This window comes from Chionomys nivalis, chromosome 3 (genome assembly GCF_950005125.1).
Source record: "Chionomys nivalis chromosome 3, mChiNiv1.1, whole genome shotgun sequence".
Taxonomy (NCBI): Eukaryota; Metazoa; Chordata; class Mammalia; order Rodentia; family Cricetidae; genus Chionomys; species Chionomys nivalis.
In genome coordinates this window covers 111,514,106-111,530,122 of record NC_080088.1, presented here as the reverse complement: position 1 = coordinate 111,530,122, position 16,017 = coordinate 111,514,106, and the positions used below count along the sequence as shown (strand labels likewise).

Sequence of the window (16,017 nt, the reverse complement as noted above, 5' to 3'; positions counted from 1 at the left end):
TCTTCCCCACCCCACCCCCTAGGCTACTCTGCCTCCCTGACCCCTAGGCTCCCTGACCTGGGAGCGCCTTCCCCTTCATCACTGACCTATCACGACACTCTCCTCTTCCTCCCGACCGACCCCTAAGAACCCTCTAGCTCTTCTCTCTCTAAAAGGGCATCCACTAGGCCCATGTGGCTAGTGCAACTGAATGCTTCAAGTTTTTATTTTATTTTATTTTTAAAATCAGCTGTATGTGGGAGAGGCTTGGAACTCAGTGAAAAGCATATTTATTTATTTAAGGAAAAGCATGTTTAAACCCAGAGTTTCCTCCTAGCCTCTGCCATCAGAGTAGCAGGCTCTAATTCATCTGAATTTGGGAATGAGAAGGAGCAAAAGCCAAGAGGGCCCATTCATCACAGGTGCCTTGGAGCCACGGAGAGGGGAAGGTACCACTTGGCACCATTTTCAGCAGCTACAGAGACCTGTGCTGGGGGACAGGGGGAGACTCTTGTCATCGATGCGAAGCCACATCAGTGTTGACAGGAACAAAGAACCTGAACTAAGGAGGAGAATCCAGCACTGGTCAGGGAGAAGGAGGCATCGGTGATGACGTCATTGGCTGAGCTACGGCAAAGCATGTTTTCTCCTCGATGCCAAACACAAGCTTCTAAAGAGAAAGAAACCCGTCCTGTGTAGCTGACCCAGTTCGCTTCTGGTGATCCCACCTCACTTCCTTCAGCTAAACACCTCGAACCCGAGGAGTTCAAGGACGACAGTCCCTTTCTCCAGCCACCACCACACCACTTGGCTGGCCAGTCCTCCCCAGACTCTGCTTGAAGCAAGTTCTTTCTCCCCAGATGCTGGGTGCTTGGGTCCTACATATAGCTCCCACTCCCACCTGCTCAGGCCGTGGCCCTGTCCTGTTCCACAGTTTATCTAGTGCTGCTTAAAGACCAAGCTCTGTCCCTGCTCTTTTGGTCTATAACCACTGGCTCAAGGAAGCCGAGTTCTTCCTATGGCTTCTGGGAGCGCAGTGCCTCCTCTCCTCCTCCCTTCCCACTTGCCTCTTCTCATGGTCTGGTGTCCTCGGGCTGCTGCAGGCCCCCCCCCTGTTGGCCTTACTAGTTGCTGCACCGAGGTTCCCAGACTCTTAAGTCACATAAGACACACACACCAGCAAGGGGTTTAGAGTCAGTAGTTTGTTTGGGGAGGGACAACAGGAAAGATAATGGAGAAATGGGGCAGAGGTTGAGGGGAGGGAAAGCAGAAGCAGTCGAGGACCAGTCCCTGTTGGTGGGCATGCAGCCTTACCACCCTGGGAGGTGGCTTAGACAGGCCACAGAGCTGTTCTACTCAAGAGGGGACCTGGGGTGTCCTGGCCTCGGATCTATTCTGGGAAGCACATCAACTCCCACCTTGCCCCACCCTTTTCTTTCTTTCTTTCTTTCTTTCTTTCTTTCTTTCTTTCTTTCTTTCTTTCTTTCTTTCTTTCTTTCTTTCGGTTTTTTGAGACAGGGTTTCTCTGAGGCTTTGGAGCTTGTCCTGGCACTAGCTCTTGCAGACCAGGCTGGTCTCGAGCTCATAGGGATTAAAGGCATGCGCCACCACCCAGCACAACTGTCTTTCATTTCCCTCTTTGGGAAGGTCCTGTGGCCCCGCCCACAGGCATAGCTGATGGAGAGGTGGCAGAACCAATCAGATTTACTCTCCTGGGATCCTGGAATCCAGTGGATCTGGACTTGCACTTGAATAAGGACCCAGCATGTGTGTGTGTGTGTGTGTGTGTGTGTGTGTGTGTGTGTGTGTGTGTGTGATGATTTCTGAGAAACAGAGAAATCACATGTCATAGACACCCAGTGGGTGCCAGAGAGACAGAAAGACACAGCCCAGAGGAATGGAACTGAAAGAGCAGCCTCAGCACAGGGAGATTTTAGTTTCCGGTCTAATAGTTCTCAGGAAATCAGGCCGCATTTCCGACACTCATAGCTGCAGGAGATGCTGACTCCTGTTAGCGTCGCAGTCAATCTGTTTCTCAGAGAAAACCTCTAGCTTCCCCTAAAGAAACTGGGCCTTCAGCAACTTGTAACCAGACACCGATACACCGCACATAACACACACACCACACACACACACACGCACACACACATACACGCGCGCGCACACTTTTCTTCAACTTCTACAACCCCTGTTTACATCACAACCCGGCTTTTTAGTTCACAAACAGATCCAATGGCCGTGTTCCTCTCTAGCCGGCGTATTCTCTGAAAGGCTCCAATGCTAACATCTTAACTCCCCCTTCTGCAGCTTTCCTGTGCCTGCATATCTCCCATTAAGATCAACTCCTATAACTGGCTGGTGATGCACACCTTTAATCCCAGCACTCCAGAGGCAGAGGCAGGAGGACCTCTGTGAGTTCGAGGTCAGGCTGGTCTACAGAGTGAGTTCCAGTACAGCCAGGGCTACACAGAGAAAATTGTCTCAAAAAATCAAAACAAACAGACAAACAAACGAATAAACAATAATAAATTTTTTTACAAAGAAAGAAAAGAAATAAGAAAGCCCTGTTGGAGACAGAACAAAGGGCTCACACAAGCTATTTAAGCTCTCTACCACCGAGCCACATCCCAGGTACAAACTTTGGTGGTTTTCTTTAATTGAAGGTTTATTTTTACGTGTGTCTGCTTGTATGTACACAAATGTGCATGCAAGTGCCTACAGAGGTCAGAAGAGGGTCAGATCTCTTGCAGCTGAAGTTACAGACAGTGGTAATCCACCCAACATGGTTTTTGGGAACTGAAATTGTGTTGTCTGGAGAAGCAGCAAGTGTTCTTAACTGTAGAATCATCTTTCCAGACCCTGGCTTTTTGTAATTTATTTATTTATTTTGGCTTTTCGAGATAGGGTTTCTCTGTAGCTTTGGAGCCTGTCCTGGAACTAGCTTTATAGACTAGGTTGGCCTCGAACTCACAGAGATTCGCCTGCCTCTGCCTCCCAAGTGCTGGGATTAAAGGTGTGCGCCACCACTGCCAGACGGTTTTTTGTAATTCTTAAAACAACATATGGAGAGGAAGAAAGGGAGAGAGAAACAGATGGATGGAGGGAGGGATGGAGTGCCATAGTCATCAAAACTATTCAACAAATAGTTCTGCAGCAGAGCAGCACTGAGCTCCATGGCTCCTAGCGGATGGGTGGGACCAAGTGATTACTTTGACCAATGCCTGACAAGCAGCAGTGAGTGCTTTGTTTCTAGGCCATTCTTTAATTGCTGCTTCAAGAACTCCAGAGTTCACACTCAAAAGTTCAAGATGAGGCTGTTCCCTTAGCGTTGGGTGTGTAGCACAGATGAGAAAGAAACCATTATTTGAAGCCAAGAGGGTGCTTTGTAATGACTGCATAGTCTGCCCTGTGCTGACTGACAGAAACATAGAAGTGCTGGATCTGATGTGTATGAGGAGAAGAGAGTCATGGAATGTTAAGAGCCCCAGAGGGATATCATGTGACCAGGGGTGTCATAGAAATCAAGGGGAGAAATTATTCCCAGAAGTACTAAATAAGTAACCATGCTGCTGAATGAGTCCAAGGGGCCAAGCAAAATAAAGAATACACATACGTTCAGCAAATCTGGCCACTGAGAAGTGGTAGTAATCTTATTGAGAGCAGCTGTGGTGGCATGAATAGCAATGGCCCCTGTAGGCTCACAGATTTGAAAGCTTAGCCACCAGGAAGTAGCACTATGGGAGGTGTGACCTTCTGGGAGGAAGTGTGTCACTGGGGGTGGGCTTTGAGGTCTCAAATGCTCAAGACAGACCCAGTGTCTCTCACTATTCCTGCTGCCTGCCAATCCAGATGCAGAACTTTCGGGTATTTCTCCAGCACCGTGTCTGCTTGTGCACCACCATGCTTCCTGCCAAGGTGATAATGGACTGAACCTCTGAACTGTAAGCCAGCCCCAGTTAAATGTTTTCCCTTGTAAGATTTGCCGTGGTCATGGTGTCTCTTCACAGCAATAACTAGGACAACAGCATTATTGGGGTGGTGTGGTGGCTAAAATATAGAACACCAAAGAAAAGAAAGACCATGGAATACCCATGGGAGATATTCAGTGGGCGGTGTAAAGAAAATATAGAATGATTTGCTGTTCCAGGCATATCTGGAAATTGAATTATGAGATGTAGCTTTTTTTCTGTTTTCTTTCACATCTCCAAAGGCTCATCCACGTTACAGCACATATCTGGTCTTTATCCCTTTTTATGGCTGAATACTCTTTCATCATCTGGATGTGCCATGTTTTTTTGTTTTGTTTTGTTTTTGTTTTTTGAGACAGGGTTTTTCTGTAGCTTTGGTGGTGCGGGATAATTTTCTGTATTATTAAATGTTTTAAATAAACACTGATTGGCCAGGCAGGAAGCATAGGCAGGTCCACCAGACAGGAAGTAGAGGTGGGGTGATGAGAACAGGAGCATTCTAGGACTGGGAGGAATGGGCTTCCAACCACTGGAGAAGCAAGATGTGACCTACCCTGCTAAAAAAGGTACTGAGCCTTGTGGCTAACATAGATAAGAATAATGGGTTAATATAAGCTACAGGAGCTAATAAGAAGCCTGAGCTAATGGGCCAATCAGTTTATAATCTTCTGGAGACCTCTGTGTGATTTTCTTTGGGAATAAACAGCTGTGGGACCTGGTGGCAGGACAGAAAACCCAACAAGCAGGCCCTCATGTTACACTTTGGAGCCTGTCCTGGAACTAGCTCTTGTAGACCAGGGTGGTCTCAAACTCACAGAGATCTGTCTGCCTCTGCCTCCCAAGTGCTGGGATTGAAGGCGTGCGCCACCACCACCCAGCATGCCATGTTTTCTTGATCCATTCTTTAGTGAATGGACAGTTTTGGACTTAACACATATTCATTGTTATATCCCCTAGTTCTTTGTGCTCCTGAGAATGAATAAATGAATAAATAAAAATAAATGACATGAACAGAACTGTCCAAAGCCACAGAGTTGATTTCAAATATATATATTCACTTCCTGGCTATATATATATATTCTCATATTATATAGCCAGGAATGGAAATCAGGCAGCTAGTCCTCTAGTTCTAACCACCAGACTTTACTACCCTAATGGGAACCTTGTATATCTCCTATTTAAAATTTTTGTTACTTTATCTTTGGAATATGTGTGTGTGTGTGTGTGTGCTTGACCATTCCTGCATATGTGTGTCTGTGTGTGTATACAATTTAATGGAGTTAGTTCTCTCCTATTATTTGGGTCCTGGGGATTGAACTCAGGTCATCAGGCTTGGTGGCAAGCAGCTTTACCATCTCACTGGCCCCATCTATTCTATTTACAGATAAAGACTGCTATATTCCTTAGAGTTTTGCTAATGTGATTGACATCCTCAAACAAAGAAACCAATAGCAGAACAAAGATGGAGACAGAATTAGGAGAAAGCAGATGGTGTGCTGCCCGTGGCTGGCAACAGAGGGAAGCCCTTACCACTCCCAAACCTAAAGGATAAAGCCAGAGCTCCCAAGTAAGCCTCTGAATGGAGAGGGTTGGGACACTTGCCCGGCCTCCCTGCCTGCCAGTCTCTTGAACTGAAGCCAGCAGGGGAGAGGGCAGCAGCCTTGACGGAGATCTTAGGGAAGAGAAAGTACAAGCTTAGACTGGAAACATGCAGATCTGTCTGGCCAGTTACCACAACAGGAAAGACAGCATTGGGTCGAGCTGGCTGCAGAGAGAAGATTCTTTTCTGCTCTTTCTAGCTAGCGAGCAATAACACCCCAGCCACCCTTGCTTCTTTCTCAGGAGGAGCACTGTCCTCTGATGTCAGACTCTCAGAATGAAGCAGTCCACTTGTGCCTGGAGGGTCCTAAGTCTTGAGGCAGAGAAACAGCTGCCATATCCACAGAGCCTCAGAAACAGGGCTCCGCAGGTGCATTGTTCAATGCCAACCATGTCTGTTACGCGGGGTCTTGGCTCTGCTGTGCAATCCGTGTCGGAAGCTGCCCATTTTATCCACCATGCTTTCCTTCAGCCTGCCTGGTGGGGTTTCAGCTGGGGCATGGTAGCTCACCACTGTAATCCCCAGAACTTAGATTAGGAGTTCAGGGTCAGTCTCAACTGCTTAGGAAGTCCAAAAGAAGCCTGAATTAGTTACATGAGACCCTGTTTCAAAACAAAACAAAAACGAACAAAATCCAAACCAAAAAAATCAACTCCACCTTCCTCGGAACCCTACTCTTCTCCTGTCTGGCAACATCCTCCGTCCTCCAGCAGCTGGTCTCCGTCAGGCATGGTCAAGAGAGCTACTTCTGCTGGGCGGTAGCTTTGCTCTTGGTGGTCTGCCACTGGCTGGCCCAAGTCATGGGTTGACTGCCCAGGGCACGGTGCAGGACAGGATCCAGAGGATGGAGTGAGATGCAGTGTTTATATAGTCTTCCCATCTCATACTGAATCTGATCCCGCCCAGCATCCTCTGCGTATTGCCAGGAGTGGTTGAGGACAGAAGTCGCCATTCATTTACCCTGTGCACGTCTACGCATGGACTGAACAAAGGGTTACAGAAAACAAACAGGTAATTTCTGTGAGGTGTGGTACTGCGTTCCTACGACCCCAGCACTCAGGAGATGGGAGCGGGAGGGTCAGAAGTTCAAGGCCATCCTCGGGTAAAACTGCAAATCTGAGGCCAGCCTGGATGCTAGAGAGCCTGTTGCAAACAAACAAGAGAAAACAAAATGGATGTGTCTTAATGGGCTAGAGGCGATGGAAGTATCTAGGCCCCTCTCTGAGTCACACAGGGTCTTATGACTTCTGAAGGGCAGCCCGCTTTCTCCCAAGTGGAATGGGTTCAAAAGAACAAAAGAAAAGGGGGAGGGGGAATTTTAAAAATGCCCATCTTCTGAACGCCATCTTTGTGCGGGCGTCTGGGGGAGGACGGCAGGGCGGGGTCATCTGCCAGCCAGGCCTGTAAGACTTGCTTCTTGTTTATTCCACTCACATTTGGGGCAGCTGCCAGGACCCGCCCCCACAGCAGTCACTGGAGGAACTGGAAGTTAAATGTTCCTGCTAAGAAACGTTTTCTTTGACTGTTCCTACCTGGGTATTGGCTGTGGTCTAGCCTGGGAGGGTCTAGCCAACGTCCAGCCTGAACAGAGAGCCAGCCTGTCACCATGCCGGCTTGCTGCAGCTGGAATGACGTCTTGCAGTATGAGACAAACAAAGTCACCCGGATCCAGAGTGTGAATTATGGCACCATTAAGTGGGTCTTGCATGTGATCGTCTTTTCTTATGTTAGGTAAGTGGGGCGTGGGATGGACAGATCTCGGCAGCACTGGACAGCACCAACTCCCCCAGGGCGCAGCTGCTGGTGCACTTGCTAGATTCCATGTGGTTGTTAAATCTGAAACACGCTCTCAACGGCGCCTGGGAGGAAACAGTAGGAAGAAGCTGCCCTTGGCTGCAGCTGGAGGAAGCCACAAAGGAAGGGTAGCAGGCTATCGGCCTCCCTTCTCCCTTCCGTTTTTTCAACTGCGGCAGAGGCCTGCCAGGGCAGGGCATGCCTGAGGAACCTGGGAGACGCAGACCAACACCCTGGGCTCCCAGAGAGGAGGTGGGGATTTCCCTAGGTGAGTCTGAGTCATCCTTGTGCTTAGGAAACATAGAGCCAGGCTTGGAAATGTCATTTTAGAGCACCAAGGGGGCCTTTTAAAACAGTTTATGAAGTTACAGTATGTACCTTGGACTTTCACTGACTTACAGTGTCCATGTCCATGGCTTTCAGTGTGTTCACTGAGCTGAATGGCAGTAAATAAATAAATAGATAAGTAAGTAAGTTTAGAACTTTTTCAGCCAGGCGTGGAGGCAGAGGTAGGTGGATCTTTGAGTTCAAGGCCAGCCTGGTCTACAAAACGAGTTCTAGGACAGCCAGGGCTACACAGAGAAACTCTGTCTTGAAAAACCGAGGGGAAAAAAAAAGATGAATTTTCATCAACCCAAAAGGAATCTCCGCCTTCTAGCCATCATTTTCAACCCTGCCTCTGTCCCTTAGTTCCTATGGATTCACCTGTTTTTGACATTTCATATAAACAGAATCATATAGCATTCGGTCCGTGTTCGTTTCCGTTATCACGTGTGTTATTGCTGTATGCGCTCGATGGCTGGATAACAGTCCTCTGTATATAAACTGCTTCCACTTCTCCGATGATGGACGTTGGGCTCTTCCTAATTTTGTCATCTGGACCTATGCCCTCATTTCTGCTGGGTTTACCGCGAAGGGGCCTTGTTGGATCTCACGGCAGCGACTGCACGTCACCCTGGGAGGCAGTGCCAGACTGTTTGGCACAGCAGCTTCACCTTTCCACAGCACCGAATGTCGGGGTTCCGCTCTCGGATCCTCACCAACACTCGATACTGTGACTTTCTTGTCGTAACTAACCTCATGGCTGTGAAGTGGTTGCTCAATGTGGCTCTGACTTGTGTTTCTCTAACTATGGTAATGAAGGAGCTTTTGACACAGCATGTGGCGTGCTGTGGTTTACTGAGCGGGAGCATGGCCCCGTAAGTGTGTGTGGGGAGGCCAGAGGTCGACTTCCTCATAGCTCTCCTCCCAGAACCTGAAGCTCAGATTGGCTGGCCACTGAGTGCCTGGATCCTCCTCTGCCTCCCTGGTGCTGGGATTACAGGCACCTGCTGCTATGTTCAACTTTTACAAGGTTGAAGCAGGTTGAATTTGGGTCTTTATGCTTGTCTTCTCCAGCTCAAAGGGGGCCTGTTTTGTAATCTTGGATGCATCTTCTTGGCCAAATCACTTAACCAGCCTGCCTCTGTTTCTGTGTTAGATCGTACAACCTCTGTATAACTAGAAGAGAAGAAGTGCATTCCTTATCATGGCTGTGATGCAAGAGACCCATATCTGGTAGCTATTTCTAAAAATCCATCTTCGTGAGCAGAAGGAGTATTTTATATCCATCCTCTATTTTGAATCTCATAGTAACCATAACCATGCTTGGGTTTGATATGTAGAAATGTGGATTCAGAAACCCTCTCTCTCTCACTCTCTCTCGCTCTCTCTCACTCTCGCTCTGTCTCTCATGTGCATGTTTTTGAAGGTGTCCATCTGTATGTGCGTGTGCACACACACATGTGTGGATGTTACACTTTGATATTTAGATCTGTTCTTGGACTACTCTCTATTTTACAGTTTGAGACAGGATCTCTTCCTAAACCCAAGCTCACCCATCTGGCTATGCTGGTGACCAATTAGCTCCAGGGGCTTCCTTCTCTCTAATTTACCAGCACTGCGCTTGCCACCAAACCTGGCCTTCATGTGAGATTGCGGGTCTTTGTGCTCTTGTGACAAGCATTTTACCAACTGAGCCATTTCCCCAACCTCCTTGGCTCTGTGGATCTTAGTTTTCTCATCTATAAAATGGGAACAATCATGATTGAGACTATTAAGTGAGCAATAACAAAGCTATTAGGGAACTATATATCATTTTTCACGTCCTCATTTGGCTTATAATTGGTTATTATTATTAGGGGTGCTAATATTTGCTCTGTGTATTTACTATCCAATAAATGTCATTGACAAAATATATGCCCAAATTACAATATAAGGTGCTCCTTTGCCAGCTAGCGCAGGACCAATACGGCCAAGAGTACTGGTTAGTAAATGCTCATGCATGTCAGCACATGGGTGGTGTCACAGTTCTTCCGGCGATGTGACTTTGTGGCATTATTAGGTCCAGTACTTGGTTCCTTGTTTTATTTATTTAGCAATAAGGTCTCACTGTGTAACCCTGGCCTGCCTGAAACCAGCTTGCGTCTGCCTAGAGATGAGATGAAAGGTGTACACCACTACCCCTGTCCAGAACACGATTCCTTCAAAGCAGATCAGTCAGACAACTCTGAAAAGACTTTATAATACTTAGTTCCAGACCTGGAGAGATGGCTCAATGGTTAAGAACCTTGGTTCAGTTCCCAGCACTGGTGGCTGGGAACCACCTGTGACTCCAGTTCCTGGGAAACCCAATGCCTCCAGGGGCACTGCATAGACCAGCTGCACACGTGTAAGTGAAGACAGAGCACACTAGACATAAAATACAAATAAATAAATCAGCTGGGTGTGGTGGTGCACGCCTTTAATCCCAGCACTGGGGAGGCAGAGGCAGATGGATCTCTGTGAGTTCAAGGACAGCTTGATCTACAGAGCAAGTTCCAGGTCAGTCAGGGCTACATAGTGAGACTCTGTCTCAAAAAGTTAAATAAATAAATAAACTTTAAAAACATTAACTCTTTCCTTTCATGTGGTGGACTCAAGTCTTGCACGTGTTAAATGCCCGCGGATGCCACAGGAGAGAGCGATTTCAATAGCGTAGTTACCCGCAGTTAAGAGTAAGGAGGGGCCGGGCGGTGGTGGCGCACACCTTTAATCCCAGCACTTGGGAGGCAGAGGCAGGCGGATCTCTGTGAGTTCGAGACCAGCCTGGTCTACAAGAGCTAGTTCCAGGACAGGCTCCAAAATCACAGAGAAACTCTGTCTTGAAAAACCAAAAAAAAAAAAAAAAAAAGAGTAAGGAGGAAGAGAGAGAGAGAGAGAGAGAGAGAGAGAGAGAGAGAAATAGAGGAAGGCTGGCAGACAAAAACAGAACATTTCATTTCTGAACACAACAGAAGGTCATTTCAAAAGCTAGAGATTGGGGGTGGAGAGGTGACTTGGAGATTAAGAATGCTGACTGCTCTTACAGAGGACCTGGGTTCAGTTCCCAGCATCTACATAATGGCTCATAATAACCTGTAACTCCAGTTCCAGGGGAGTCTGAAACCTTGTGGCCTTGGCAGGCTTCTGCACACACAGGACACACATAAACTCATGCAGGTACACACACATACATAAACAATAAACAAGTCAGAGATCTCCAGGGAGTCTGGGGCTTGTTTGCAGTACTGTTTCATCTGTATAGCCTCAGCCCTGAAAGAGCTGCAGTGACTATGCTTCTGGCTATTGCCAAGGCTAGCTCCTTCCTCAGTCCCAGCAGGAGCCCACAGCAAGCGCTGATTCCCACTAGTGGCATTCTTTCTGGTTTGCTATGACCGGAGCTACTGTTTGAACGAAGCCATCTGTAATGTCACCATCTTGAATTTTATTCCATAATCTGAGAAGATACAGGATGCTTCGGTGCAGAGAGGTAAAAAAATATTTGCTTTCTACTGTGAATTTTATTTCCTCTTTCCCGGAAATGGATCTCAGAAATACTTCAGCTGAGAGGGCTGATCTCATTTATGGCAGCTTCTCCCCCTGGCCCAGCCCACCTCCACTACCAGCACACGGTGTTGGCCTTTGAAGCCCCAGGCTGTCCTTTCCTGGGGAGAGGATGTGCCTGTACTTTATGTATGGTTATTAAATCCGAATGCCAGGCTGACTGGCTGTTCCCCAAAGGGTAGCCTCCCACCTGGAAGACTGGCCTCTCCTGTGATGCCAGTGTGATGACGGAGGTGAAGATACCAGACCCTGAATCCAAGCCAGGTGCCGTCTCTATGGCTCCAGGAGACACGAACCTTGCTGTTCATCACCTTGGCCCTGGATGATTTGATAGAGTTCGGGCAGCTGGAGGATTAGAAAGGCCTACTCAGGAGGAAACCCCTGTAGGAGAAGAATCTGGCCACGTGACACATAGGACCCAAAGGCCGGTAGCTGCAAAGACTGAGATAGCAAACAAGAGGGGCAGCGAAGACACAGACACGAGGGAAGAGGGAGGAGCAGGAGCCAGGGCGGTTAGAGCTCCACTGTGATTCTCTGAAGAGCCTGTCCACCGCTGGGGAGTGGAACCGTCTGACTGCTGTGTCTAAAGGCTCCAGTGCCACTGTGCAGGGGAGTGGGTCTTGTGGTACGACAGGAATGGGGTACAAGCGCCACTAAGAGACTGCTGGAGTCACTCGGATGGGCTAGAATGGGGCAATGGAGTTGGAGAGATGTGGACCAAGTTGAGATGGACCTGCTATGGTGAGAGATGGCTCAGCATCCTGAGGATAAGGACGCCTTTGTCTGACCCATGCAACAGCAAAGAGAGGTCAGGACTGGTAGAGATACTGAGCAAGCAGCTAGAATGTTCTGTTTACTTCCTTTGTGATATCCTTTTATTTGTGTCTAGCCCCAAAACATTAAAAAAAAAATCTGAAACACATAATCTCAAAAAGAAAGAAAAGAAAAGAAAAGAAAAGAAAGAAGAAAGAAAATAAACACAACCCCCTTCTCTTTAGATTTATGAAAACTGCCCAGGCAGCCGGCCCCTCTGCTCCATGGTGTCACAGCAGAGGCTTCTGGGCCGACTGGTGCATACCCATGGCTCCTGGTGTCCACTCCAGCCCAGCCTCCCTGGCTGTTGACACTGGGCTATGGTTTAACAGCATCTGGCTGGTATTGCTGTGTCTCAGAAGGGAGGCCCGGGGGACTGCAGAAACCAGCAGTGCCCAGCCTGTGGACAGAATTGAGCTTTATCTTGAGGGTGCTGGAAAACATGAAGAGGAGGCAGCCTCTTCTGTTCCCTATCTGCTGGTTTTCAGAACGCCTCCTTTTCACTGCATGCTTTGTCAGGCTGCCCTCTGCCTCTTTGACAGGGACACGTGGGCGTTTGGAACTCACCCAAATAACCTAGTAATCTCCTATCTCAAAGTCCTCGGTCATGTGTCTAGACTCTTCCCTGATAAGGTACCATTGCCAGAGATCAGGATCGGCAACCCTTGGGAACATGCTACAGGATGGGGAACTGGTGGGATCCAGCTCATGTATGGGACAGCTGCAGCTGAGGTCCTGGTGCCTGTTGCTGCCAAGAAGGACTGAGGGTTTGTGAGTTCACAATGGTCCATAGACACCTTTTTCCTAGAGCAGTCTGCTTCCTGACTGTATAGTATCCAAGTGAACGGTCTTCAGCCGTGTAACAGATCATATGACTTTACAAATCTCTTTGGTGGCCAAAGTCATATAGCCAGGCAGAGGCAGAGCTGACACTGAACTTGGACATCTCGTCCAGAGTTCATGCTCAGACTGGAGAGCGGAGGGGACAGGACCAGGCCCGGAGGGAGATCAAACAGTATTGGATCACCCAGCTGTGAGCTGATGGGGATCTGTATTAAGGAGTTGACAGTGACGGAGGATAGGTGGAGCCTAGCAATATCAGTAATACCAGGGAGATAAAATAGTAGAATTTCTTTAATTTTGTTTCTCTGAGACAGGGTTTCTAGTAACTCTACATGTAGCTGCACCTGACCTTGAACTACTGACCTCCTACTGCTACCTGCTACCACCCAAGTGGAAGGATTGCACTCCATTGCACAGCTCAAGGGATAGGACATGTAGTTTAACGGATGTGTGAGGAGGAGGATGGATGAGCGAGTCCCCTGGGCTTCCCCTCGGAGACACTAGCACTAGCCCGTGGACACCGGAAGCTGTGGGTATGCACCAGGCCACCCAGAAGCCTCTGCTGGGGCTCCATGGAGCAGAGCTCCTGGGCAGCTTTCATAAATGAACCATGTATGACCCTTATGGAGAGAATGGGTCAAGAATGTGCCTCACTTCTGACTTGGGCCACTGATGAGAAGTTGGTGGATACCTTTCTGGAGTTAGTGAGTTCAGGAGAAAAAAAATCGGGGTCAAAGGTTAAATTCAGAGCTTAAGGCTTTGAGTTTGAATGGTATGAGGCTCATAACTGTGCATACTGATTGTGTAGATATTTGCTTTCAAATATCTATCACCAGTCTATAGATATATGGTGGTTGGAGCCACGGACATCTTCAACTGATCAGCAGGAAAATGAAAGCAAGAAGCTTGGAACAGAGCCCTAAGTGGTATTAACATTCAAGGGGCAGGGAGATGCAGAAGTTTCCAAGCGATTCTGAGATGGAGAGGCTAGGAGAACACAGGCTTCTCGAGGCTGAGGAAAGAACGAGAAGGAAGTGGACATGGTCAGCAGAGTCGGCCATGGCATCTGCAGCATGTCTGCTGGACTTGGACGAGAGTGAGTCGGCAGGGGCGGAAGTGGGGTGGGTGGGAGCCAGACTGGAGTGGGTGGAGGAGTGAATGGAGGTGCGGAAATGGATGTGGTGACTCACTCTTTCAAAAGACTGGGCTCCACTCGAGGAGCCAGGCCTTGCGTGGTGCTAGGAGGAGTCGGGCCCTGCGCAGTGCTGGGAGAATGCGGGATGGGGGAAGGGTTTATTTTTAAGATGAGAAATTGTATTTAAATGCAGATGGAAAAGAGATGGGGGAAAGAGAGAAAGTGGTGGCATAAATGAAAAACCACCACCATCACTGTCAAGTCACCTGCACTGGCACCAGCTCGCAACCACAGGGAAAGCCTGCCTGGCTCCCCTTCTTTGTGCAATCATATCACAGTTCCATTTGGTGCCCTTCTCCTTCAGAGGGCTTCTCACTACTACGTCTATCCTCATCTCTGTGCCGATGCCCGAGGTGCCGCCTAGACCCCTCACTGTCTCAGCCACGCCATGCGACCATGCCCTTTGTCTGTCAAGACTTTTGTGAAAGGCAGGGTGTACACGTTTGCTTTGCATGAAACAATGCAGACTTCTGTAGTTTGACGCAAAGAACAGAGCCATAAATGTGCCTGCCCTTTGACCTGGCGTTTCACCTTAGGCAGAGCAAGTGCCTTTGCTGGGAGAAGAGGCTCCTACGAATGCTCCTGGCAACAAGAGTGAGGATGTACAGGCAGCAAAGGCAGGAGCGAGGCCCCCTTAAGGCAGGTCTCCTCAGAGCTTGTCTTTCACCTCAGAGTTACCTTTGCTCGGAACTTGGGCATTCCTCATAGGAGGCAGGTAGACTTTGCTGAGAAGCACTTCCTTCCTGGGGAGCTCAGAGAACCTTCTCATCATGGTGCCAGTGGTCCAGTTATGCGGCTACAAATCTGTGAAAGTCCTTCAAATCCACAGCGTATGGATTGGGACTCTGAAGAATACTTTTCTGGTCAGCATCTGCATCTACATTTGGTGAGTTAGGCGAGAGCCAGTCTCAGGGCTTCATGGCCCTAATGCTCCCTCTCCACCTCGGTTCTATCTGGGCTCCTCCATTTCCTCCTCTTTGGCCAGACAGGTCTGCAAGGGTCTCTGGATGGCCCTGGCTTCTCCTGTTGGCAGGGCTCTTGTGCCTACCATGTTCTCCAGCTCTTCCTTCCCCACTTCTCAATCTTACCTACTCTACCAGGCTCAGCTAGATACCTGGCTCCTTAATACTGTGCTTGCTCCAGAGGGTGCTGGCTTTGAATACACCTGGATGCATTGCACATCAGTTTCTTAGAGCTAATGATAGTCATCAGAGTTAGAGATTAGAGAATTGTGACTGAACCCATGACCCAGAGGGGAAGCCTGGCTTCTCTTGATCATCGCACAAGGTTAAGAGTTTGTGACTGAATTGACCATTAGACTGCTCTTCCTAAAGCGGAAGATACTGCAGTCTCTGCCTCTTTTCTCTTTTGATGCATCTCTAGGAAGTGTTAATAGAATTGTCATGTTCACAGGGCGGCAGTGGCGCATGCCTTTAATCCCAGCACTCGGGAGGCAGGGGCAGGCGGATCTCTGTGAGCTTGTGGCCAGCCTGGTCTACAGAGCGAGTTCCAGGACAGCCAAAGTTATGCAGAGAAACCCTGTCTTGAAAAACAAAACAAACAAAACAAAAAAAGAATTTTCATGTTCATTATGATACAAAGATCCATATGTTTGCAAAGCCTTTGTAACTGACAGGGCTGGATTCTAGTAAGCTGATCCTGTGTTGCATATTCTAGAAGGGATATGGTGCATCAGGCTGAGCTTCCCACCCAACAACTAAGCACGTGTTCTTCCGGGAGGCTGTTGCAATGAAAGAACATTACAAGTGTTTTGAGGCTGAAGTGAGGCTGAACACTCGTAATTGTTTCTGCCTGCAGCGTTCTACCCTACTCTGCACCACACGTGCTGAGTGGGTCCTGAATCTCGATTTCCAGCACCAGCACCTTTTTAAACTAACTGTTTGCATTTTGGTGGGTGTGCA

The 16,017-nt window shown here is 48.3% G+C and overlaps 1 protein-coding gene across 3 annotated transcripts in view; it reads left to right on the top strand.

The window, feature by feature from the left end:
- Positions 1-7,060: 7,060 nt before the first annotated feature.
- P2rx7 (purinergic receptor P2X 7) overlaps positions 7,061-16,017 on the top strand; it is a 40,875-nt gene continuing 31,918 nt past the window's right edge. The window contains exon 1 of one of the 3 annotated variants that reach the window (XM_057765381.1): positions 7,061-7,278. In XM_057765381.1, coding sequence (XP_057621364.1) covers positions 7,154-7,278 — 125 coding nt within the window. In that variant the 5' untranslated portion in view covers positions 7,061-7,153. Of the gene's footprint in view, positions 7,279-14,672; positions 14,982-16,017 lie in introns of those variants that run through there. The other 2 variants (XM_057765383.1, XM_057765384.1) reach the window with 2 other exon arrangements.